At 50.4% G+C, this 24,261-nt stretch overlaps 10 protein-coding genes and 1 non-coding gene across 11 annotated transcripts; 3 read left to right on the plus strand and 8 right to left on the minus strand.

Moving 5' to 3' along the window:
- Positions 1-11: 11 nt before the first annotated feature.
- BCR38DRAFT_487561 (uncharacterized protein) lies at positions 12-516 on the minus strand (the record flags this gene model as incomplete). The annotated part of the gene is made up of 2 exons (XM_040864172.1): positions 12-66; positions 123-516. Coding segments are annotated over 2 exons (449 nt in total), but the record flags the coding sequence as incomplete, so codon positions are not given.
- Positions 517-1,470: 954 nt separating this feature from the next.
- BCR38DRAFT_441296 (ribonucleotide reductase inhibitor-domain-containing protein) lies at positions 1,471-2,930 on the plus strand. The gene has a single exon (XM_040860760.1). The coding sequence runs from the start codon at positions 1,816-1,818 to the stop codon at positions 2,653-2,655; it is 840 nt and encodes a 279-aa protein (XP_040712726.1). The 5' UTR covers positions 1,471-1,815; the 3' UTR covers positions 2,656-2,930.
- BCR38DRAFT_441297 (uncharacterized protein) lies at positions 2,908-4,990 on the minus strand. The gene is made up of 2 exons (XM_040860761.1): positions 4,751-4,990; positions 2,908-4,640 (listed from the first exon to the last, which is right to left on the minus strand). The coding sequence occupies exons 1-2, from the start codon at positions 4,954-4,956 to the stop codon at positions 3,023-3,025; spliced, it is 1,824 nt and encodes a 607-aa protein (XP_040712727.1). The 5' UTR covers positions 4,957-4,990; the 3' UTR covers positions 2,908-3,022.
- An 827-nt stretch (positions 4,991-5,817) lies between these two features.
- Positions 5,818-6,701, plus strand: BCR38DRAFT_411653 (pyridoxamine phosphate oxidase family protein; the record flags this gene model as incomplete). The annotated part of the gene is made up of 2 exons (XM_040858595.1): positions 5,818-6,341; positions 6,398-6,701. 2 exons carry the CDS (start codon positions 5,818-5,820, stop codon positions 6,699-6,701), a joined length of 828 nt encoding a protein of 275 aa, XP_040712728.1.
- Positions 6,702-7,431: 730 nt separating this feature from the next.
- On the minus strand, positions 7,432-7,994 carry BCR38DRAFT_411654 (uncharacterized protein; the record flags this gene model as incomplete). The annotated part of the gene is made up of 3 exons (XM_040858596.1): positions 7,432-7,744; positions 7,801-7,832; positions 7,893-7,994. 3 exons carry the CDS (start codon positions 7,992-7,994, stop codon positions 7,432-7,434), a joined length of 447 nt encoding a protein of 148 aa, XP_040712729.1.
- An 826-nt stretch (positions 7,995-8,820) lies between these two features.
- BCR38DRAFT_349218 (RNA 3'-terminal phosphate cyclase-domain-containing protein) lies at positions 8,821-10,134 on the minus strand (the record flags this gene model as incomplete). Its single annotated transcript, XM_040856474.1, has 2 exons — positions 8,821-9,929; positions 9,984-10,134. The coding sequence occupies 2 exons, from the start codon at positions 10,132-10,134 to the stop codon at positions 8,821-8,823; spliced, it is 1,260 nt and encodes a 419-aa protein (XP_040712730.1).
- A 1,075-nt stretch (positions 10,135-11,209) lies between these two features.
- Positions 11,210-13,839, minus strand: BCR38DRAFT_40156 (type I phosphodiesterase/nucleotide pyrophosphatase). The gene is made up of 3 exons (XM_040857757.1): positions 12,836-13,839; positions 11,820-12,786; positions 11,210-11,762 (listed from the first exon to the last, which is right to left on the minus strand). Exons 1-3 carry the CDS (start codon positions 13,700-13,702, stop codon positions 11,311-11,313), a joined length of 2,286 nt encoding a protein of 761 aa, XP_040712731.1. The 5' UTR covers positions 13,703-13,839; the 3' UTR covers positions 11,210-11,310.
- A 2,796-nt stretch (positions 13,840-16,635) lies between these two features.
- BCR38DRAFT_349058 (U3-containing 90S pre-ribosomal complex subunit-domain containing protein) lies at positions 16,636-17,536 on the minus strand (the record flags this gene model as incomplete). The annotated part of the gene is made up of 4 exons (XM_040856461.1): positions 16,636-16,817; positions 16,872-16,977; positions 17,028-17,251; positions 17,302-17,536. The coding sequence occupies 4 exons, from the start codon at positions 17,534-17,536 to the stop codon at positions 16,636-16,638; spliced, it is 747 nt and encodes a 248-aa protein (XP_040712732.1).
- Positions 17,537-17,818: 282 nt separating this feature from the next.
- Positions 17,819-19,973, plus strand: BCR38DRAFT_441306 (aspartyl-tRNA synthetase). Its single transcript, XM_040860762.1, has one exon. It carries the CDS (start codon positions 17,927-17,929, stop codon positions 19,631-19,633), a length of 1,707 nt encoding a protein of 568 aa, XP_040712733.1. The 5' UTR covers positions 17,819-17,926; the 3' UTR covers positions 19,634-19,973.
- Positions 19,974-20,231: 258 nt separating this feature from the next.
- BCR38DRAFT_t273 lies at positions 20,232-20,304 on the minus strand. The gene has a single exon. It is a non-coding gene; the product is annotated as a tRNA-Lys (tRNA).
- Positions 20,305-20,404: 100 nt separating this feature from the next.
- On the minus strand, positions 20,405-23,747 carry BCR38DRAFT_373913 (uncharacterized protein). Its single transcript, XM_040857316.1, has 2 exons — positions 20,767-23,747; positions 20,405-20,717 (listed from the first exon to the last, which is right to left on the minus strand). The coding sequence occupies exons 1-2, from the start codon at positions 23,629-23,631 to the stop codon at positions 20,673-20,675; spliced, it is 2,910 nt and encodes a 969-aa protein (XP_040712734.1). The 5' UTR covers positions 23,632-23,747; the 3' UTR covers positions 20,405-20,672.
- Between the last annotated feature and the right edge of the window lie 514 nt (positions 23,748-24,261).

Raw genomic sequence — 24,261 nt, forward strand, 5'->3', positions numbered from 1 at the left:
GGATTGCAAACCGCATCTGTGAATAGTAGAAGAGTGAAGTATACTTGTCGAGGCCCTCCTCAGTGTCTGTATGTGAGTAGCCAACAGTGTCAAGGACACATTCAAGTGGGAAGAAGACTTACACACTGGTCCTGAGAAAGCCAATATGCCTTGGCACAACACCAACAGATCTATCTTCGCCGCAGTGCCTTGTATCTTCGTTCGCATCTGCTTCGCCTGCGTGATCTCTGCGCAGATACGATCAACCTCCTTGATAAGGGCCAGGTCGCCTTTGAGAAACTTGAAGCCTCCTGCGGGGCATATTTGCCGACAGTCCGCAATAATCTTCTCCGCTGCGTCCATATTTTGTCCCACGATGTAAACCCTGAGGCCGTCGCCGTCGTCTCCAAAAGTGGCGGCGAGTTGCTGGACTCCACACTCCCCGATACCAGACGTGCCTCCGCCGAAGACTGCAACGAATGGTTTCGTCTTAACAAGCTCTTTGTTGGCAGCACGAACCTCGTCCAGGTGAGTCATTGCTATTGACATGTAGAGTATTTAGACACGTGGTGAGTAAGCGAACATCTTTTGAAAACATACTTCGACGAAACGAGTTACTCAGAACGTCTTATAAGGTATTGGTACTGTTCAGGAGTACGTTGAGGTGGAAACTAGAGGGGTAGGGATCTCGGAGTTAATGACCGCGGGGTTAGAGATCTTGGGTTTAGTGATCTCGGAGTTGGTGACTTCTACGAACATGCAAGTCAATTATCCCCGTATATTCCCAAATGAGACATGCAGATTCCGAGGAAGGATCGTGAGCTCACGTCATGATTAAGCGGTTTCCCGGCCGGTAAGTAACCTATCTCCGGGCTAGTCATTTAGAAATTGTAACCTGCGGTTGACTCAACAGAGGGACGTCGAGCAGCGATAGTGTGAGACGAGGACGGCAGGCATGCTATGCAAGAAAGAACCGGAGGCGTATGCAGATGTGATGGTTGTACAACCAATCCTTGTTAAGACTTGACTAGAACACATCTCTTGAAGTCAAAGTCTGAAGAGCCTAATGACAATTGAGTGTAGTCCCAGTTGTGATTGAAGTTGACGGTCCAGGTGTGACAGCTGATGGGACCCCGCGACGAGCGGCCAATAAATGAAGACCCAGTGTGAATTATTCATGCTCTGAGCATTGAGTACCACACACCTCCTGATGAAGCGTAAATTGCGTCGGATTCTTCGTTAATGCTATAAGTCACAAGCATCGAAGGACTTGAGTCTGGGTCGTTTTGCACCATTTCACAGCTTGCAGTGTTGAAAATGTAACGTAATTGACCAAAGTATTCAGATAAGATATCAATGGGAGCACGGACCAACAGATATGTCGTCATTGGTCGTCCTGAGCACCTACCAACTAATTTTCACTTTACGCGAAAAGACACGATGCTCGACGCGCCGCGCTAAATGCGGCTTCTCCACACCTGCCGCCGCCATTGAGGCTCAGCCCATTTCCAATTTCCAAGTCGCAGGTTCAGTAACCTAGCCTTCTCCTGAATCTGTTTCATTATTTCGTCGTCTTCTCATCAAGGAAATAATCAATTTTGATTTATGCGACAATTGCTTCTCCAGTCTGAACATCACCTCACTACATCCTGGAGAAACAATCATTAGCTGGAGGCTTCGGCGCAACTTCTCAGCTCATCCGTTCAGACGGGCTCCAGCACTCCGGGCCGCAGCAACCGCAACCATCTTCAGGCAAGGGAGCCACTACACGAAGCTTCCAGATTTAATAACTAGTACATCATTCCACTAAAAGACAACATCATACACGTTCATGCAATGTCGGCCCCGAGAACCAAACGTCAATTTGCAGGCGCAGCAAGCGATCCCGCCCAGCGCCAGATAACGTCCTTCTTCACCTCATCCAGCTCCTCCTCCCCCCCATCCTTCGGCACATCAACCCCCACCACACCTCGTTTCTTCGACGCCTCCGAATCAACCATACAATCCAACCTCCTATCAGTAGGCATGCGCGTGCGCAAAGCCGTGCCGGAAGGCTACAAAACAGGATGTTACAGCGCCTTCGCCCTATGGGACGACAACAATACCACCGCCAGTAACAGCACCACGATGCAGAACAACAGCGACGTCGGCCGCTCGCGTGCAAATGCCATCTCGGCGCCACGGGAGCTCACCCCCTTTTGCGGCATTCACCGCATTGGCGGGATGGCCGTACAGCCGCCCCACGACGACGAGACTTTATTGGCCCCGCTTCCGAATATTACCATAGACCATGTGGACAAGAACATGGATTATGTACCGGGCTTGACGCTCAGCCAAGAGTCCGCTGTGTCTACCGACTCGAACCTGTCAGCGAGCAACTCGCGGAAGCGCTTCTTCACTGAGGACGAGGACGAGAATGAGACGGCATCCCAGATGGTTCCTGGGCGGCTGAACTTGAATTTCGCACAACTGCCCAGCTGGGAGGACGGACAGGTAAGTCCGCGGAGTTTAACCCCGACCGGTTGGGCCAACAGCAGGGTGTTTGCTCAACCGCGGAAAAGAGGTGTTCTACAGGGCAAGCCTACAGATGGGGCGCTTGGGCAGGAGAATGTTATGATCGTCGATGAGGACTTCGAGGAGGCTAGCTTCCTGGTGGAGATGCGTGATGCGCAATGAGCGAGTCAAGGAGCCGAAGGGCGTAGCGGTACGATGGAGGTTTGATTTTGAGCGATATTGCACGAGAATGGCGTTCAGGGGTTCTCAATATGGGACGTGTCACAACATGGGATGTGTGGATGACTGGGCTTTCAGGTCAACGGGACCTCTGCTGCGCCCTTGGACCGTACTGTGTGCTATACTTGTGACCGGATTCGCTGCATCCATATTAGTGCTGTATGTTTTGTTCTCTTGCTATACTGGCTAAACCGTCGGTGTACAAATGAATTTATTACTACAAGGTATAGATACGCATCGTGACACCCGGGAGACCCAAATGGTTTCAGTGCATCTTCTTCAATCATCCGACAAAGCAGACGAAAGTATATTACTCGACCATACTTCCAAACGGGTTGCGGAACTCGAGCAGATCTCTTTGTCCGTAGAACTCACCGGCAACCGTGAGGACCATGTTTATTGTGGCTCGCATGTTTGTCTTAGCCCGGCTAGCCTCGTCATCCACCGATACAGACCTCTTGTCAAACGTGTCATCAGGACCAGCGATAGGCAGAACTGTTGCTTCTTCGGAATAACTCATGCCGTCAAGCTGCGCAAGAAGTCTAGCCTTGACAGCTTCAATGTCAGCACACGAGTGTTCCTCTGGTTGTGCGTTATCAGATACTTCCCCGTCCTCTATGTCTGTGTCGTCTTGCATATCTACATCAGATTGTGAGGATGCGCCATTATTGGTAGGTTGCCGGGCTGTATCCGCGTTTTGGCAGTCGGTATTCTCTGTGACTCCCGCATTCGAGCTGTGCGTTGTGTCCGCATAAGGTTTGTGGCCCTTCTGAGCAGCCCCATGTTGTTCAACCGTGTCGTGCATGTCTTCAGCTTCGGGTTGACGGGATTTAAGGTCGAATGCTTTGCCTTTGTCGGCACCGGCATCGGCATCGTTACGCACGTTGGGTTCCAAACCACACAGGTCGTGCTTTGCTTTTGCTGGTTCGTCATTTGAGACTTCGTGCCTGTATGCGTCTGCTTCTTTGGCCGAGACGTCTCGAGTCTCCTGCTCCCTCCCAGCCTGGTGGTTATCGCTACTCGGAAACATGTCATCACTACGTCGAGGCACGTCGTCGAGACCATAACCAGTATTATCGTCCTTAGTGGCATACGGACTGAGCTCCTCGTCGATGGCCTCGTCGACTTCCACCTCTGCCTCATGCTCGCTGCCCGCTTGCAACCCGATGTCATAATCTTGATGCAGGGCCTCTGCTTCTGCCATGCTCAGCATGAGAAGAACAGCTCGCTTACCCAACTCCCGAACCCAACCAATCTCTTGGTAGTCGAGCTCACCTTTGTCAGGCAGCCGTGCCAAAAGGGCCCAGAGCCATCGGCTGGTTCGCTCTCGTACTTCGTGGCCTTTTCGGAAGAATTTGGCTCCAAGAATGACGCGGATTAGGCGGATGACACTGTCTTTGTGCATGACGGCAATCTGTGCTGGTAAAGGTTCATTGTTGCGCACATGGCCCGTCCACACTGGGAAGGTCTGAGAAGTCGGGCCGAACTTGGGCACCTCTGTAGGGTTGGTTGTGGGTAGAGCTGCGATGGCGCTTTCCGGAGGTGCTGTGTGCAGGAGTTGGCGCATGGACTGATACTGATTGATGAGGGCGGTGTAGTAGGCTTCATGGATTTCAGCCGAACTGCTGTTGATGGGACCGACATAGCTCGAGTCTGCACTATCGAGCTCGTAATCATCGTCGCCATTTTCCTCAATCTCCACTTCATACTCGCCTTCTTCGCCTTCCTCGTCATCGTCCTGTTCGCCATGGTAGTCGTCTGGTCGGGAGATGTATGCGCCATCTTGGTAGTAGCCTCTGAAATCGCCTCTTCCGTCTTTGTAAATACTTCGATCAACATATTCGCCGTCATCATTCTCGACCTTTGCTGGTAGCTGCGGCCCAGCTTTCGAAGCGACGAGCACGTGGGGGATCGCGGATGCTTCTTGTCTAGAATACTCACCATATCAGCAGTGGTCCTCCAAAACCGTAACTGATTCTTCCAAAGAATTGACTTTAGCAAAGTTGGGATATATAAAAACATGGAGGTTTGGACTTACCGAACTGTCTTGAGGTATGCTAAAGCATCTGTGTCGTCCTCCCAGTTGAGATCGTCGTCGCTGGGAACAGTTGCATGGTCGAGATTTCCGAATGCACCCCTTTGTCCGTAGGTCGGATCAGTAAGTCGTGACCCACGTGCATTGAATCGATGTCTCTTGGGCTTCTGCTGCACGCTGTCGTCCTCTGCGGGACGTTTTGCCGCCATGATGATTTGAAGATGATGATGATGCACAATGTGCTAATCTGAGAGTCGCGTGTATGATCATTTGATTGCAAGTTTGTTATCTGTAAAGAGATAACGTTTAGATGCATATTACTGATGAGTAGACGACTCTGTTAAGCAACATGTGCCTGTATCAAATTTATCGGAGGCACCTTCAAGTTGTCTATACTTGTTTTATCTTTGAACGGATTGGTGAGACTGGAAATCCGGCAATTTCTCAGAACCTCAGAAGCTCATCTGATAATTAGCCAGCCATGCAAACTTTTCTATCGTTGCTTTAGGCAATTTGTCCTCTGCACAACTGAGCTGATGTAGTCTCTCATGCTGAACATCGTCAGCGGCAGACCTCTGGCAGTTGTTAGACTTAAAGGGCTTCTGACGTAAGGGGGCCCTCTGTTTAAATGATATCAGCGTCTCCAAATCTCCACGTTGCCGCATCCGACCTTCTAGCAACCTCGGGATGTGGAATAGCTTCGAGATTACTTTTTACAGAAGGTGTCAAACTCCAAATTTGATTGGTCGGCCAAGCTTGGTCGATGAGAGTTCGATGTCATACCGCGGTAGTGGGCGACCAGTGGTAGGTGACCAGTACTGCAACTTTCAACAGTTCATCACCTGCCGAAAAGCTGGTATCCCACGGCTTGGAAGCACCACGCCGTTACAATTGAACCATGAGCAAATTTCTCGGGAGGAAACCGGCAACGCGCCCTGCCGTCTTACAGCCCTTCCGCACTCGGCGCTGTGGCCCGACGATGACCTCACTTACAACTACTTAAGCAGAGGCGGTTTATCTTGGTATTCTCCAGCTTGAGCTTTCTCATACAAGGATAGTGGAACACCATCATGGGCGCTTTCTTCGAGACCATCCCCAAATCCCTGATCCAATGGATCCTAGACCAGAGGGTCTTTTGGGTGTCCACAGTCCCCCTATCGGGCGCCGGTCACGTCAACGTCTCCCCCAAGGGCGGCGCCTATTTTGGCGTGGTCAACGACACCACCTTCTGGTACATGGACCTGAGTGGCTCAGGCAATGAAACCATCAGTCATCTGTACGAGCCGGGGAATGGCCGCATCACGGTGCTGTTCAATGCGTTCGAGGGACCACCACGGATTCTCCGCCTCTTCGGGCACGGGAGGGTGCTCGAGAACGCGACAAGGGAGTTTAACGATTTCATCGAGACGCACAATGTCACGACGATTCCCGGGTCGAGAAGCATTGTTGTGGTTGATATCCACCAGGTGGGTACGTCGTGCGGCTACTCGGTGCCGTTCTATGACTTTAAGGAGTTCCGGCCTACTTTGAATGAATTCTTCGAGAAGAAAGCGAAGAAGTTTGCTGAGGGCAATGATAAAGAGAGCATCACAAGGTGGGTATATGCATGTCAGGAAGTAAATGATGCTTTTCCCTGCTGACATGTCGCAGGTTTTGGGCGTTGAATAATGCCTGGAGTGTGGATGGCTTGCCTGGTATGCAGGTTGGTGTCAAGATCATGAAGGAGCAAGGCATTGAGTCCTCGAAGAAGATGAAAGGACCGCACGTTATGACAAACTACAGCCGGCCCCGTGACGGGTTTACGGTCGAGCAGTTGCTGTTGGCTGCTGTCCTCGGTGCACTGATGGCGGTTGTTTTCATACTCTATGGCCTACAGATAGCCCATCTTATGCGGACGGGCTTGGTCGGCGATGCGCAGAGGGCCAAGTGGCGTGTACCAACCATGTCTCACTAAATATTCTAGATGTTATTCAGGTTGCAACTCAAGGTTATTTGGGATATCACTATCAGGTTTCTTTGGACAGAGGGGTCATATATGTATGCCAGACACACGCACTCTTTTGGCTGAGGTTGAGAACTACACCATTTGCTCACAGATTTATTGCAAGGGCGATTGGGATGGAAGTGGTCATTTTTCCTGGGACGATACGACAGATGGATAACGTAGAGATATTGAGGACAGGAGCTTTATCTCATCAACGGTATTAGAGGCATAGATAAGAGCTTCACGCAGCCTGTACAACTTCCTTAACTCTCCACGTCAATACCTGTTATAGCCAAAAGGGCACTGAAATTAACAACAAGCCATGTTAGCTAAAATAGAATACTGGAAGGCGCAAGGATGTAGTTAAGTCATTGTGACGGCTAAAGTCTATAGATCTGCATGCCTGGAATTCCACATTCAAAACCTGGGCTTGGCGCCTTTGTTTCTTTTTCTTTTCCATATTATTTTTCATGATGCCTTTCAACTCTTCATTATGATCATTGAATCTGCACCCTTATTTTGTTCGAAGCTGCAAGTTACACGACATCTCGATGCTATCGGACATGCGAAAATACACCCTTCCGTTCCTACCACCGATGGCCCATCCACGTGATTAATTGACTACAGGATACTCGAGCAGACAGAGACCTGATCCCACGAAGAAGTGCATGTTCCCAACTCAACCCTGGCCATCAAGTAGCTAGATCTCGACCAATGCAGCACTGATGGTGAAGTTCTGCGGCCCAATGTACCGCTGGTCGCGTACGGAGCCATTGTCGTCGACCACGACCTCATCAGCGGTGATAGTGTGAGTGCCGGTGAGATTCTGGCCCTTAGAAGACGCTGTCGTCACAGCCAGTGTGAAGGCGTCCTCACCGACGTCGAAGGAGTACGACACCGTAGGGTCACTGCATCCCGTGAGGGGGATTGTAGGGAGGTAGTCTGGGCCCTGAACGAACGAGCTGCATTCGACGGGGGCGGTGATTGATTCCGAGGTCACGTTGAAGGAGTATCTGGAGGATGGCGGGTTTAGTTAGATTTCCAAATTCTTAGTGTTGTCGTGACTTACGAGCAATAGAGACTGTGGGGGACGCAGCTCGCCTGTGAGGGAGTTAGAACCATACTCGAACTCTTTGGATGGCGACTTGAGGTAAGACTTACGTAGAATTGGACGACGTCAAATCCGCAACCTTCTCTGTTTCGCAGAACAGCACCCAAGCTTGCCGTAGCAAACAGTGTTGCGATGATACTGGATGACTTCATGATGGCGATTTTAGTAAGGTATGAGTGAGATGAAGGATGAACAGAGGTCAAGATGAGTAAGAAGAGCTCTGGCTATGCAAGAAATCCTTCAATTATTTGCTTTCCGAAGTTGCTTCGAACAAACGGGCCCAACCCTTGCTTAAGTACATATGCAAACATGACCCCAAATTTAAGGAGGGAGATGATCTGCAAAATTCCAACACACGCAACCACGCCCACGAATGTGACGGACGATCTCTCGTATCCATCTCAAAATGTCGTCACTGGCCACATCGAAGTGATGTTACCGATGTGACATACTCGATACGAGAACACTCTGTTGGGGAGTTTCCGGAGTTGAGAGGTTATGACGATCCTAAGCCAACGTATCGGCCCGGAATCGGGTAATGATACCGTTATAGCCTAGCGTCTACTATAGGCGCGGCAAACAGCTGCGCATACAAGACAGGATACCGGCATGCGACGGGATGATCTCATAAACTTGAACATCGAAAGCCCTAGCTCATCTAAACGTATATGGCTCATTGCAGACGGTCAACGTCTCGTACCACATCCTGAATCATCCTGGCTTCAGACAATGACATTTAACTGCTGCTGATGAATGGTTGGCTTTGTGAGAGAGATGGTACTGCTATATTTTCAAGCTCATCGGCCGAAATAAAGCCAGGTAAGGGGTGAAGCATTTGTTTTCCTTGACGCAGAAGCGCTATGTGACCCAGCTTGATTTCCTATATTAGATGATGCAATCTTAGTTCTGATATGATCAAGGAAAATGAGCTTGAGTATCATTGTTCCTGTCGACCAAGAATGAAATAGCGCGATGAGTTCATTCAAAGGATATCCCAATACCCTCACAGACCGAGCCCTTATCATACCACTTTAGCCCTGGCAATAACTCGCTCGCCACCCACCTCGCCGTAGTTGTATGCATACTACCCTCACCGAAGGGCTCATCCGCTCTATCTTTCTTCATCCTCCTGCCCCCAATCCGAAGCTTTCCAATAGCCAAATCATCTCCATCTCCATCATCAGCCACCACGCCCACATCCCCATCCACCGGCTCCTCAACACGAGGGAAACTACTCCTCCCCTCCGCCAACACCTGGAACACTACCAACTGATCCTGTAAGTACTCATCCACCACGCCCCGCACGGCAATTTCCCCGTACAAATCCTTAGCCACCTTGCGCGACATCTCCGCGCCAAGCTCAGCAGCGGTCTTGCGCCTGCGCGACGCGTTGTACAGCCAATCCCGTCCCCAGCGGAGACCAGTCCTCGAGTGGGCGACTAAAAAAACATACATGCGGGCATCGTGGCCGCTGTCCTCGACGACGACGAATTGGATATCGATGTCAGGGAATAGAACGTTGAGGTCCTGGGCCAGGGAAGTTTGGAGGGGTTCGTGCATACTGTGGGGAGCTACTATGCTCACGTCGATGTGCTTTCGTTGTAAGTCGGCCGCCGTGGTGGGCTTGTCCCACGGCTCCTTGAGTTTGAGCGATTGGCCTCGTGGAATGGGATGGATCTCGAACCAGACACAGCCCCTTTGCTGGGGTCCCGAACTCCATCCTCGTTTCCTCAGTTGTCTTTCAACTGTAATGCCAAACTTGTCTTTCAAGGTCGGCAAGAGCACCTGGTCTAGATATTCGTACGACAATGAGAAAGAAACGTTAGTCCCGCCGTGTATCTCTAGCTCGATCGGCTCGCCGGCATCATTGCTGGCAAACAGCAAATACGGGAGCACGGCTTGAAAAATCAAGAGAGTCGACGGAGCGCTCGATTCTGAAGCGATCTGAATGTTCCTCTCCTTCAGCGCCGTTGGAGGTGCGGAGGGGCAGAATTCCAGTGTGTGGCTTCCAACTGACAATCCTGCTACCTCAGCACCCGTGGCCTTGGCGAGCCATCGCAGGGAAGACACATGCTGTGCCTTGAGGCCTGTTTGCGGATGTGAATAAGTTACTTTTCCAAATCCTGGACGTACTAACTAACCGCCTCCTCGATGTCCAGCCCGATTACCTCGTACGCGCGTGATGAGAATTGGCTGTGATGTGACTGCGGCAAGAGCAGCGGCTATTCTGACCAGTTGCCCACCGCCTTCTCCTGTCCTGCCGTCTATTTCGATTGGCCTCTGGGATCTCATGGCGCCAAGACTCGCGTGGCTAGATGAAGAAACGACGTCTTAATGCTGTCGCTTGCAGAAAGAAGTGGCGTAAATGACAGTGCCGCAAGGTCCATTGCAAGCAGTCATGCGGCACTTGCTCAATTCACTCGACAGATTGCTTGGAATCAGGGCAAGGAAAGTGTTTTCAATGGTAATTATAGTCTTGGGCGAACCGTTTGACATTGACGTCCAGCTCAATGAGTCACGCCGCTCAGCGACTACAAGTCAAGTTAGTGCTGGGCCGCTAAGCCATCATTTCATATTGGCAGCTGCGGTCACGCACAGTGGGTGTAATACGGTGAATGTTAATTGTGTAGTGAATACGCCAGTTGCATCTGATTGTGCAACATCACCTTCTCAACCTTGACCTGCAGCATAAACCCGAGCCGTTCACCTGGCATACAGAGCACGTATCACCGCAACTTCGTGTTCGTACCAGCACTGTCCTTCTTTTGTCAATGTCCTCGGGAAACGGGTCCATCCTGGCTTGATGATTCTCAATACCCAATATATGACCGCAACCGATCTGAACGTCCCCGATTGACTCTCGTGCTGTCGACTGCTGCGTTCATTTCCTACAATAGTATCAACAGCGCACCGGCGTGCTACGCCATTCCGACATTGCGCCGCCTCCGGTCTCATTTCTAGAATACAAAAGACTCCGCTCGCATGAGATACTTCAGCTTTCGAAGCTGAATGCAGGAAAAGGGGTTTTCTGCATGTCGAGCCGCAGGACCAGCGAGCCTGATGCGCGAGACGTCTTGTCGCAGGTCTCCATACAACAAGCGCGGGACAGATTCAAAGCTGTGCCTGAACATGGTGCTGGCCCCATTTTCTGGTGCATTAGACAGCCATGAACACCGACAGGCCAGTGTGTTTCACCTGGCCGTGCACTATTTTGCCCACTGCTTCCTGCGGACGAAAATGTGTTGGGTACCCATGATTCTCCTATAGATAGCAGAAACAAGCTAGAATAGGCAAGGCGTACGCTGAGAGTAACACGTCCAGCAATTCTAATGAATCATGCTGAACGTATTCATCGTAAATCTAAGCCTTGATGCCCAACGGGCATGATCACCCAGTTCCATATTCTGGTGGAAAGTACAATGATGCAAAGCTTTATTAAACAATCAGACCGAAATATAGCCAAGAGAATCATCTGGATTCATCTGACTTCGATCCAGTGAGTTTTGACCATAAATCGTCAAGCTTGCCTGTCAACCAGTCCCAGGCATGCTTGATAGAGGCAGCCTTCGAGTCGGCATCTCCCTCTTTCTCGTCAGACGGCGGCTGCTGCTCTTTCGGCTTGTAATCCACGGGGTCAACGCCAATAGATGTCGGCGGGCCTTCGCTTGCGTCCGCTGCTGAGCTCGTTTCGACTGGTGAAATTGACATTACACCCGTCACACTTTCCACGGCGGTTGATGTAGGTAGCGCTGATGACGATGACGAAGGCTTATATGCAGATACCGGGTCGTCGAGGTTCTCGAGAACTGTCTCCGAATCATGGAGGCCAATAGGTTTGAGCGGAAGACGGAGAGTTCCGTTATTCGGCTTGGGCTCCATCCCGACGGAGTCACAGAGCATGTTGTAGACCTCGATGTTTTCTGCGAGTGTTAGAACATGAGTTTGCAGGAATCAAGCAAAACGCAAAATGAACTTACGAAATGGTTCGACCCTGCTATTTGGCTGGTGCGGGAAAGCAGGTCCGCGAGCGATGAAAATTGCTCGCATCAGGGGGTGCTCATGGTCGTATCCGTGAAGACCACGGGGGTGATAGACCAAGCCTTTAGCGTTTGCCTCTTCGATATCGAACTCTTCTCTAGTAACGACAGCCCACCCGGTCTTCGGGATGATCCATAGGGGTGCGATACGGTCATTCTTTGAGAAGTGATAACGCTCTGGCATGTTTTCCTTGAGATAGATCTCTATATTCGGGTTATCCTCGCCCTTATCGAGTGCTTGCTGATACAACGTCTGCACGTTGGCTGGGTCTTTCGGCCGGACCCCGACCAATGGCCACCCGTCGAGATGATCGACAAGATTCATATCGATGAAGTCGTCGAGTTGAAGCATGCGGGAGACATCAGTGGTAGCCATACCATGATCAGAAACAATAATGACATTGACGATGTCGGTCAGGTTTCGCACCTCCAAACCGTGGAATATCTGGTCGAGCATCACATCGACTTCGCTGATAGTTGATCGAATCTCGGTACTATTTGGTCCATATTTATGTCCGTCAGCATCAACATTGGGGACGTATGCTGCTATGACTTGTGGCCGCATGTCTTCGATATCGGCTTTGGGGTCTTCCATGCCAGGCTTGTCGAGAAGTTCGAGGATTCTTGCCACTTTGTTTGGCAATTTCTCCTTTCCATTGTAAAGGTCGAGAAAACTGGGCTCCAACTCATCAATATGTGCCTCACTGCCCGGCCACATATGGATAGCACTGCGGATTCCTTGTCGTTCTGCTGTCACCCAGAATGGTTCGCCGCCCCACCACTTGGGATCCATGCTCCGAGAAGGGTCAGTGTAATAAAACTCGGCTTTCAGTGCCGGGTCCCAGAACGTGTTCCCCACCACTCCATGTGCCTCTGGGTACAAACCAGTCGCGAGTGTGTAGTGGTTCTGGTCTTATTAATAGTGTACTTTGGAGTTTTGATCGTATTTAGCTTACCGGAAACGTCACAGATGGGAAGGACGGTAGCATATACAGAGGGGACACGCCCTCCTTAATGAACGCATTGAGTCTTGGTGTAAGACCCCGGTTCAGAAAATCGGCTCGGAATCCGTCAAGGCTGATGATGAGCGTTGTTGGCGCAAACAGGGCCGTACCGTTGCTGACGAGTTGCGGCGTCGCGCGCTTCTTGTCGACAGATAGTTTCCACGCAAGAAGCATCAAGAACGCAAACCCGACGGCTATTAGTGTGTGTAAGAAGACCCATTTTCTCCATTTCTTTCTCTTTTCCGTCTTCTGGTCGGAGTGCATCAACAATCTTTGGCGGTCGAGTTCTTCGCTATCTTCCCTGTCGCTACTTTCGCCGGTTGAGCTTCCCTCCTTCAGGGCGCCTGACTCCATCTCGTACATGAGCGCGCCATCTTCACCATGTCGAGCTTCTTTCAATAGTCGGTCCTTCTTCTCTTTCCTCCGTGTTCGTCGACCTCTTCTTTTGTCCCGGTGGAGATCATCGACGGAGCTATTAATTACGTCTGCGGCGTGGGTTGAATTGGACCGGATCTGGCTTCCAGTTCTAAGTATGCGCAATGGGTTGGGGATGATGATGCCGTTGCCACGCCTTTGCGTCTCTTGCTTTGCTCGGCTCTCTGCGACCAGCTTGTCCATCTCTTCTTCTTCCATGAGAACCAGGCGGTCGCGTGCCCTAAGCTCCCGGCTGTTTCTTGCGCGGGCCATCAGCTTGTCGTCCTCGCTGTCGGTGTCCTGGTCGCTTCTGCTGTGTAGGGAAGAAGCATCTTCGTCGTATGCGACAGGTGACAGCAACCCATGCTTATCGCGGATTGCAGTATTAAGAGGCGTGAGAGACATTTCGAAGAGAAAATATAGGTCTCATATGTATAGTTGGTGTTTCTTTTTGCTGCATACCTGGAGATGGCAGTGCTGGGATACTGAAGAAATGATTGAGATCAGTCGCATTCAATGATCAGGAGACGACTTCGAGAATCACGACGTGACAGGATCAAGTGCCAAGCATTAAAGGGTTCAAGTTGGGGACTCCACCAGAGCATCCGTGCGGCCCCTGTAGCCTTTCAACTCCGCTGTGAACGTTTCTTTCAACCTATATCTTGATCATAGACATGCACTTCCACAGTAACACTCCCCAGCTGCACACGTAGAGAAAAACTGTCAGAAATTATGTGAAAAAATGGCAGAAGTTTGACATTGATCCTGAAGAGCTGGCGTGTATTTACTCGCTCGAGTTTTTCATGGACCTGTCACTTCATTCAATTGCCAAACACCTGCACTCGCAGCATTCATCTAGGTTAGACCAAGCAAGGCCCGTCCTGGGCTTTCTGAGCTTGCTGTACCTTATCAATGAGAATATCCATAGGATTCCATGTCGTCTGAAGTGATATCCTGGCAATCGCTTGTTCGTATCTGGTTTGGATGGCGCATCTGCTTGTACACTAGGTCTATTGTCACTGGACATGTTGAGAAGTAGCATTTCTCTTGTCTCCATTCTTGTACATGTTTTCTTGTTTTCTTCGAAATGGCTTTAGATAGTTTGGCGAGTCTGCTTTTAACACTAGGCAAGCGGTCATCTTCGTACAGAAGCCACATGATACCACTGACAACTGACAACAATTCGAGCAGATACAATCCGAGCTAAGGCCAACTTGGACTGAATGTCGCGAAACTCGAACTGTATTGGTCACTTTTGGTGATCTGCTTCAGGGATGCTGCAGGTCGTAGTGGCCCGGTCGGTCGGATATGGCCCCACAACCCGCTCCAAACTCCGGCCGTTTCACGTCGTACACTGTGATCTGCCAGCTGCTCGTGAAATACTTCAGCCCCAACTCTTCCGTCGCTAGCCCATCAACCAGAGATACGGGTCACTTGCTAACAAATCAAAATTTTGTCTTTAATTGCTTTTTCGTCGTGAGTCGCATCCGAACCCTCCGACTAACCTACGTCTCATTGACACTCTAAGGTCATTTCGTAGTATAATACCCAACCCGGTAGCTGGCCTACGTGCGTCGTGGTGTAGTACCGTATTTGGCCACGGGCATATGTAGTTCGTATATCATAGCCTCACCAGGCACATCTTCCAACGAGTATGCGAAGCTCGTAGAATCCAGCGTAAGTGTACAATCACAATTCTGAATTCTTCAGTTAATATCATCACGCCAGTCCAAATCAAATGCTTCATTGCCTTATCCCTCCTCCTCGTCTCCAGCCATGCTTCCCCAAGCAATTCCCGTGAAGGTTGGAATGGAAAGCAGCTGCAACGGTGCAAAACATCACCCGGGAGCGACAGCAGGCCAAGTTTAATGAGTCAGTTGGGGAGGAAGGCCTATCGGGCATCTCCAGGAGCTGTCTGCCATCCAATACAGCCCTCCTTCGACGCGGACCAATGCCCAGCCGCGTTGGCAAGGTTGAATTTCTTCATGTTACGCTTGAATGTGTGATTGATACTTCAAAATGGGAAGGTCGATGTCCACGAAGAGGTCAACGAAGAGTGCTGTAGTCAGATATCGACTCCATATAGGAGGATCTGTTAGCCCAGCAGCCGGTTTGAAACTGTTTCGACAATTAGAGATGTATTTGCTCTGGATGCTCCTCGCTGATCCAGATATGAGGAGAGGTTGAAAGGCGCCGTTTGGCAGGCAGATAGGAAGCTAACGTTGTCTTCCCCTTGGCAATTTGTAAGCGGGATTCGAGTGATTAAATGGTATATTTTCATGTGGAGAAGTGTTTAGCTTCAACATAGTTATAACATGTTATTAGTGTTCCAGCCTCGAGGACCAGATGCTTCTCAACAGTTTCCATCTGGGATGTTAAGCCTAGCTTCGGAGGAAGTTGCCGCAGATATTTGATTAGTTCATGCTTTCTTGACACTTCGGTTGAGGTGTGTACTGAGTTCTTGTGTGTCGACCTTATGTTTGACCAATCTAAGCAGGTTGGGTTAGACTATTTGTTAATATGGAGTCTCGGAGCCAATGCAATAATTATACGGCTATAGCAAAGGAGATACTAGGGAAAATAGGCTATTAGTCTTCGACAATCCTCGGACCTTCATCATGAGTAGACCCTTCCACAGTTGACTGTATCTGCTATACTGCCCCGTATTTACTGGTACGGTCATCCTCCGGGAGTTCAAATACCGGGAACGACCAGGTTTGGCGGATTTGACACCAATCCAATCCTCCTTAGCTTTCTCAGAAAGCTTGTCGCTGCCTGAGGTAACAATCCAATGACTGAACAATGGCGGTACGGAAGTAATTTACTTCGATTGTATCTGGGACTAGTTGCGTAGAAGAGATGTGCCGCCAAAGTCATGATTTATCAGGTTGAGGCATTATTATGCGAGCGAGAAATGAGAATCGTCAACTGGCACGTACTTGGCCTTTTCTCATGCTATCGTTTATATGCAGTGGTTGGCAAATGATCGTACCATATGGTGTCATGTCTGGTATCCTGCCATATACTCTCTTTATTACTCAATTTCTTAATGATGTCGGTGCAACGTGCGCAGGAACAACGCTGCTGTTTCATGACGTGGGCTCATGCAAGCTTGCCCCATGCCAACGGGTTGATGACACGCTCGGATTTGGACTTGCCAAGTTTTTCTGTAGGCATGAGCCCAGTATAGAACATAACTGGTTCGGAGAAGAAACCACAACAACTCTGAATGGTAGTACTCCTATAAGACTGCCGGGTATTGTACTTTTATACCACCAGAAGAACAATGACAACGCCGACCAATGCAAAACACCGCTGAAGCCGTCCTTGTGAGCCGCCTAGTAAAACAGCAGCTGCAGAGGCTTGTCCCCAGCTGTGTATCTCTCCTTGAATTCCTTGCGTGCCAGCCAACGCGCCACCGGCAACATGGTATCTTTCATGTCGAGCACGCCTCTCTTCTTTTGGTCGATATGTGATGCGTCGACTACAATTCGCTCAAGATTCTCCAACGACAGTGCGCCTAGTCCGGGTGTTAGTTGGTGACGAAATATAAAGACGAACCCGATTGTCATACCATTTTCAACAAGATCATTCAATCTCGTTGGCGTGCCCACCGCAACACCAGTATGGTGCTCTTGAAGGAACTTGGTTGTCTCCTCGATCTTCATGTGCTTGGCAAACTGTGCATGTGTCAGCGATGAGTCGGCGTATCGAGAATCACAGAGCATACCAATTTTGCCACCGAGCATTTCTTGGTCTGGTACTTCCTCACGGCCCTCACAACATCAGCGGCCCTCAAGCCTGCGCCAGTCACGATGATGGTGTGCGGCGAGCCTTTCTGCTTCGGGGCTTTCCCCAGATCCTCTGGCTTCTTTGCGAACTTCTCCAGAAAACCAGGCAGTTTTGTCAGAGTGCGATCCTCCAGCCATGACGTGGTGTCGTGTATTGAGCTTGCTGGTAATGATCAGTCTCTGTCTGATGCATGACCCTGGGAACGCACTCACGTGAGATGTAGAGATCCGCCAATTCGATGGGACTCAGGTCGCTCCCGAATCGTGTGGTCTTCTGAGCCAGGTGGTCGGCCAGAAGTTGAGGGTCCATGAAGGCATAGCCCTTGTTCACTCCCAACTCGGTGTCGAGGAGGCTCTCATCCTGTTCGTAGGCAGATTTTCGTTTCTTCCGGGATCCACCTTCACTGTCTGCAGCAGCTCTCTTTTTGGACTTGGCCTTCGAGGCCATGCTCTCCGATTTGGAAGGCTTCACTTCTTGAGCTTTGCCCTCCGATCTGGGTCGTATTCCTTCTGGAGCCATGATTCCTTCAATTAGCACCCGGGTGTAGAATTGATCAATACTATCACGTTGGGTTTGAAGTTGATGAATTTTGAGATGTACCCAAAAATGGGACCGTAAGTTGCAGTTAAGTGCATTTATTCTTGCGTACTATGGGTTATGCAGTCATGAGATATAATATCCTTATCCCAAATCACCCCACCGGCCCACCCCCACCAACAAAAGTTGCCCCGCGCCATCAGACCGAAAGGGTCACCACAAGGAGATTCTTTTTGTCTGTAATGTTCGAGGACTCTGTCGTTTGCGCACATTTAATTCACCATCAACACATACAACAAAATGTCCGAACCCCCCGAAGCTAAAGCTCAAGTTGAGGCCCCCGCCGAGGGCGAGACTCCCGCTCAATCGAAGAAGGGAGCCAAAAAGGCCGAGGCCAAGGCGAAGAAGGAAGCTGAGAAGGCCAAGCGAGCCGCCGAACGCCTCGCCGCCGAAGCTGCCCAAAAAGCCGCATCTGGCAGCGGCGAGGACGTCGGAAAGGACAACTACGGTGATGCTACCATTGAGGCGAAACACATCAACGCTGAGCGAATCTACTTGAAGAATTTGGGAAAGGACCACGTGGGAAAGACCGTTAAACTGCGAGCATGGATTCAGAACTCACGCATGCAAGGTGCTAAGATGGCATTCTTCGAGCTTCGAGAGGAGGCCAACTGGACCATTCAGGCACTGATGGGCGTTGACGAGCAGAAGGGAGTCAGCAAGCAAATGGTCAAGTGGGCTGGCGCCTTGAACTCAGAGAGCTTCCTGCTCGTTGAGGCACTAGTCAAGGAAGCTCCCGAGCCCATCAAGAGCTGCCGTGTCAAGGACTTCGAATTGCAGATCTCCAAGCTCTACGTCGAGGCGAAGGCTCCTGCAGAACTTGGTCTGACTCTGGCTGCGGCCAACAAGGCCATCTCCAGCTTCGAGGATACCGACCCAGTGCAAGGGATGAAGGACCTCTCCGTCACCGAACAAACTGGTGGTGCACCTTCTGCCAGCCTGGGTACGCACCTCGACAACCCCGTTATGCATAAGCGAGCACCCCTTACGAGAGCCATCGCCAAGGTCCGAATGACCGTACGAAAGCTCTTTGCCGAGTTTCTGGATGCGAACGACTTCGAGCAGTTTGAGGCGCCTTGCTTGATTGGCGCAGCCTCGGAAGGCGGTGCCAACGTCTTTAAGCTGCCATACTTCGAGACTGACGCCTGCCTGGCTCAATCTCCCCAATTCTATAAACAATTCGAGATTGCTGGGGGCGCGAAGCGAGTGTACTGTATCGGCCCCGTCTTCAGAGCAGAGAACTCCAACACCCCGAGACACATGACCGAGTTCACCGGTCTTGATATGGAAATGGAATTTGAGGAGGACTATTCCGAGGTTCGCAACATGATCGAGAGCCTCATGCTTTACATCTTCCGAGGTTTGGAGGAGAAGTGCAGCGAGCAAATTGAGCTCATTCGATCCGTATACCCGTCCGAGAAGTTCCTACTGCCTGAGGCTGGCAAGGAAGTTCGCCTTACATTCGCAGAGGGCCAGAAATTGCTTCGAGAGCATGGCCCTGAGGAATTCCGCAATGTCTCCGACGACGAGGATATGAGCACTCCCCAAGAAAAGGCACTAGGAGCATTAGTCCGAGAGAAGTTCGGCACCGATTTCTACGTGCTCGACAAGTTCCCCGAGAGCGCCCGACCTTTCTACACTATGGAGGACCCTAAGAATCCTAACATCACCAACGCTTACGACTTCATGATGCGTGGCCAGGAAATCCTTTCCGGTGCACAGCGTATCCACATCCCTGAGCTGCTGGAAGCTCGTATGCGCAGGAAGGGCCTTGACCCCGCCAGCCCCGGTCTCAAGGAGTACGTGGACGTCTTCAGATCAGCCGGTGTTCCCAAGCATGGTGGAGGTGGAATTGGCTTAGACAGAGTTGTGGCTTGGTACTTGAACCTGCCGAGTGTGCACTTGGCCTGCGCGTACCCCCGAACTCCCAAGAGACTGTTGCCGTAGATTAGAGTAAAGTACTGATACACAGTGAACCAAAATATACCTCAAAAGCCTCCTAGAGGAATGTCACTTAGAACATTGACGCATGAACCTCGATGAAAAAATTATTGGTTTCAGATGATGATTTCAAAGAACTCGGATCGGAAACAGCAGGTGACCCTGCGAGTTTCAACTAGGCAGAGTTGATTTGCCATATACAATCGGGATAGTCGGTTGGAAGTAGCAACCTTGGGCCTGTCGCAGTAATTTAGCGACAGACGGAGACAGCATTGCTGCTTGATTGACCTGCTCGCATACAGCATGAAACAGTAGTTGCGGCAAACCGGTCCTGATTACTTTGCACAAGACGTATCAGATACTAAGCAGGAATAGAAATTGTAGCAGTACCGCCCAGCAGGCACCTCACTGTATAAGGTAGTACAAGGAAAGAAAAAGAGAGCGAGAACCACTCTGATCATTAACCAGCCTTTAACTTCAGATGACAAAAATATAAATAAAAATAAAAACAAGTTAATCAAACAAAAAAGAGCTGGAAAGGGCCAAATTATTGGGAATAAAGAGAGGCTGGTTCTCCTGGTAATCCAGGAGGCATCAGGAATTGAGCCCAATGCGGGGGTCGAACCCGCAGCCTTGAGATTAAGAGTCTCACGCTCTACCGATTGAGCTAACCGGGCGGGTATTTGTTGAAGTAAGTATTGCTACAAGGGGTCTATATCACCAAAGCTACTTGTATGGTAAGTTTTCGCTTCACCTCAATTCTGCATTGGGGTGGGCCACGAGGCGAAAACGAAATTGTGGTTGTTTGCATAAATGGGGTATGCAGAGCTTCCTATGATTGGGGTAGTATCCTTTTGAGCACACATCAAAACTGGCCGACAGCGCTTGAAGCGGTTGTTATATGACTCGATGGGCACCGGAGAGGAGACTGCTCCCTGATTGTTGGTTCATTTGTTTCAGCCTCCCATGGGCAGTATACCAAGGCCTTGAAGAAGTTATATCGTATTGAAAATCTACCTGCATCATACACAATCGTCCCGGTGCTTTATCCGATCGTCTGCCACCTCATGTTTATCTGCTTCTTTCGAACCTACAAGACATTAGCACAATCCGGACAATTAATTGGGACTTGGACTTACCATAGGGCCCAAAGCCAATACACCAATGCTCAATGCAATAACTGTACCAACGAGTGACACCTTGTTGAATCCCTTGCCTAGAATATCGAATGCGAAACTCGGTGCGACTCTCGTTCCGAATATGTCGATTCCATAAGCGCACACCAGACTCGTGCTCTCCAATATTGCTGGTGCTGTGATTATCTTTTCAACCCCTATCACATCGCGCTGGTGAGTGATCATCATCCTCGAATCCAGTTCGATTACTGGAGAGTATTTGCTCAATCCTTCCTCAAGCTCAGCAGGGGTTGGATCCCGGCCCACGGGGCGACGGGGCTCAATGACTTGTCGCGGGATGCCAACAATAGAATGATCGTTGGGCGCATAAGCCAACAGCTGACGCGTGGTGATGCCCTGTCTGGTCTGGGTGACAGCAAGAGCATTGATCGGACCCGATACAATGAACGTCTTTGAAACGGCCGAAGGCAGAATAGGGCCCGTAGGCGTATCGACGGGGTCAAGAGACGAGAAGACTTGAGGTCCACGGTCGTTTGTGAGATCCGAATCGTACAGATCAGTGATTACGAGCTGGTAACCCTTGAGAGATGATTGTGCTTGCGCATCTCGTATCATGTACTGGCCGAAGAACGAACAAGCGAACCAGTTTTCGTTTATGACACAAGTAACTTCTTTGTTTGGGTCAACTCCTTCATACGTTGCAAAATTCAAGATCTGTCCAGATACCGAGTCCAGGAGATAGACGGATAAAGAAGCCGCTTTCTCGTCAATGGCAGACACCACAATCGTGTTGGGATTGAGATACTTGTACTTCACACTGCGGTCTCCCAACACACGACCTATGGATGCGACGGGGTCATGGGTTGATCGAGTCGCCACATTAACAATGTTTTGACCAGCCGGTGGTGTGAAGCTCCACGCTGGGACTTCGATAGCTTGCTGGTCGTCTTTGGGTTCGAAAGTGACCCCCCACAATTCATTGCTGCCGGATCGTACGACAACGGTTTGTTTGGGAGCCCACTGAAGGGGGATCTCACCAATCTTGCCATTGATACCGATCGGTAGAAGCCACGGTCCGGCGGCACTGTCGACAAGAGCTGCGCTCTGCAGAGGGGGCCACATACCCGCAGGCATGGACTCAACAGTCTTGCCAGTGTCAGATCTGACAATAATGTATTCACCATTGGCTCCGCGAACAGTCACAAAGCCTTTCGTGTCATCAGCATGAATGACCTTGACATCCCAGGGTTTTGTAGAAGGTGTCTCTCGTGCAGTCTTCGACCAGACGATATGGCCCTGGTTGCCGGCATCAAGGCCGTAGAGCTTGCCCCGTCTCGTGGCCAAGACGACCAGTTTGTTGAAACCAAAGCTGTCCCGAGTGAGTGCAGTGTCACTTTTTAGGATATCCGAGCCAACAATGCTGCTCAGAAGACGTCCAGGAATGGACTGTAGGAATGCCGGCAGGTATTGAAGGTCATTGACGTGACGCTTCACACGGTGAATGTATGCCGAGAGAGGGTTGCTATGAGCTTCGGCATCCAAAGTCTTCGCCAGATCTTCAGACTCAGGTATTTCTGCCCAGGTCGCTACAACAGCACCACTCAATCCCTCGAATCGAGTCCATGCCACTTCGCCATTGCGAATAAGAGTCCAGTCATCCGAATCAGTGACAATAGCCGTTCGTACCGCAAAGCTGTCTTCGGATTTCTTGATGACCTCTGAGACACCATGCAGGGCCTCTAGTTTGACATCCCCGGCCAATAAAGGCCAGCGACCCAATATGCCATGCGACATAGATGACGTGATGATGACCTCGTTGGGAGTCACGCGTGTGAAATAGACGTTGGAAGCAGATGAGCTCGTTGAGAACACGCTTTCTCCATCGAGCAGGGGCAAATCATATGCTTTGGTGATTGCTTTGCTCTTAAGGTCAATGTGGAAAACGTCGGCCTTGTTGGCCAGCTTGGTTCGGCTCTGTACGAGGAAATGTGGTTGAGACTGAATAAGGTGAGGAGCGTGGATCTCCACGCTGGTCGTTTCGCCAACAAGGGGAAATTCCTGCTTGTTCTTGGTGCCCAGTACGTTGATCTTGAGTTTGGTGAAGGTATTGTCTGTCCACGCGACGATTGGGGCAGCTGAGTTGGCGCCTACCATAATGACATCCTGCTCGCCCTGGACCTCGCCCTTTGTGCCAATACTAATCTCGTCCAGTTTCTTTCCAGTCAATGTATCCAAAACTGCTACTTTCAGGTTGTACGAGAGAAGTGTGCCATGCAGACTTATGACAAAGACCTTCTCCGCGTTGGTGCTGACCTGAAGAGGGATGTCGCCGGTGACTTCCCTGAACTCCCAAACAACGTGTCCCTCGTTTCCATGTATCCTCCTGGCGACTATACACCCTTGCTCTTCGAAGAGCACCAGGATGTCCTTTTGGCCATGCTCTGTCAGCTCCATGATCTCGAGATCCTTTACCTTGCCATCAAAGTTCAAGGACCAAACATTACGCCCTGTCATAGAATCCCATGTGTTTACGGAGCTACCCAGAGCACTGGCTACCCATGTAGCATCTTCGCCGGCCCTCAAGTGTCCTCCGCCGTTAGTGATGTTGCCATTCAACAGATGACGCCATACTATAGCGCCGGTAGAAGGATTGACGGCTCCGAGTACACCTAGATCGCTCAAAGTATAGAGAAGGCTTGCTTTCTCTTCTCGTCTCGGTCGGTGGAAGAATGTGGTTTCGCGTTGCGGCACGCCGAGCAGCTCGTGGTGGTAATCTATGTGGCCGACCTCATCTTGGAACACCGCGCGCACAGTAGCGGGTAATGCTAGCAAGATAGATACGGAGAGCGCTTGGAGCGACAAATGCATTGTCAAATCGGTGTTCGGCCTGTGTTGGAGGCCGCGATTTATGAAAAGATTAACATGGGAGGATTAGATGTACTCGACAGGTCGGTGTTGCAGCTCCGTCGCCTTACGAATCAAAGATCTGTGTGTGACGTGCAACACCAGTTGACAAGCTCTGACCCCCTGGAGCTTGGGCCCGTGGATCCGCACTTGCACAAAGCCAGCATTCTGCTAGATGCATAGACTATACTGTATAATTGCTGTCGACCAACCAACGACCGTTCAACATTGAACTCGACTTTCATCTTGCCAGCTTAATGTGGCGTGTGTATTACGATGTTTTCTTATAGATGACTCTATATTGAAAAACTACAATTTCGATTTGCTCGGCTTCAGGGCTATCTAAAAGTCGAAGAAAGTGCACTGAACCAGAATTTGCAATTACGCAGGGCCTCCACAAGAGGATGGAAACACAGACGAGATGTCGGCGTTGACCTCGGTCTGACATCTCTTGCGGTCGATACGAGGACCTGGTGCCTGAGCTCAGGCACCAATGACCTGGCAGGAGTTGTAAGTCACCCAGGAAACAACATCAAGCATCGATTTGGCACTGGCTCTTAGCAACTGATTCGACTTCGCTTCTCAAGTACCCAG

This window comes from Pseudomassariella vexata (assembly GCF_002105095.1).
Source record: "Pseudomassariella vexata strain CBS 129021 chromosome Unknown BCR38scaffold_11, whole genome shotgun sequence".
NCBI classification, from domain to species: Eukaryota; Fungi; Ascomycota; class Sordariomycetes; order Amphisphaeriales; family Pseudomassariaceae; genus Pseudomassariella; species Pseudomassariella vexata.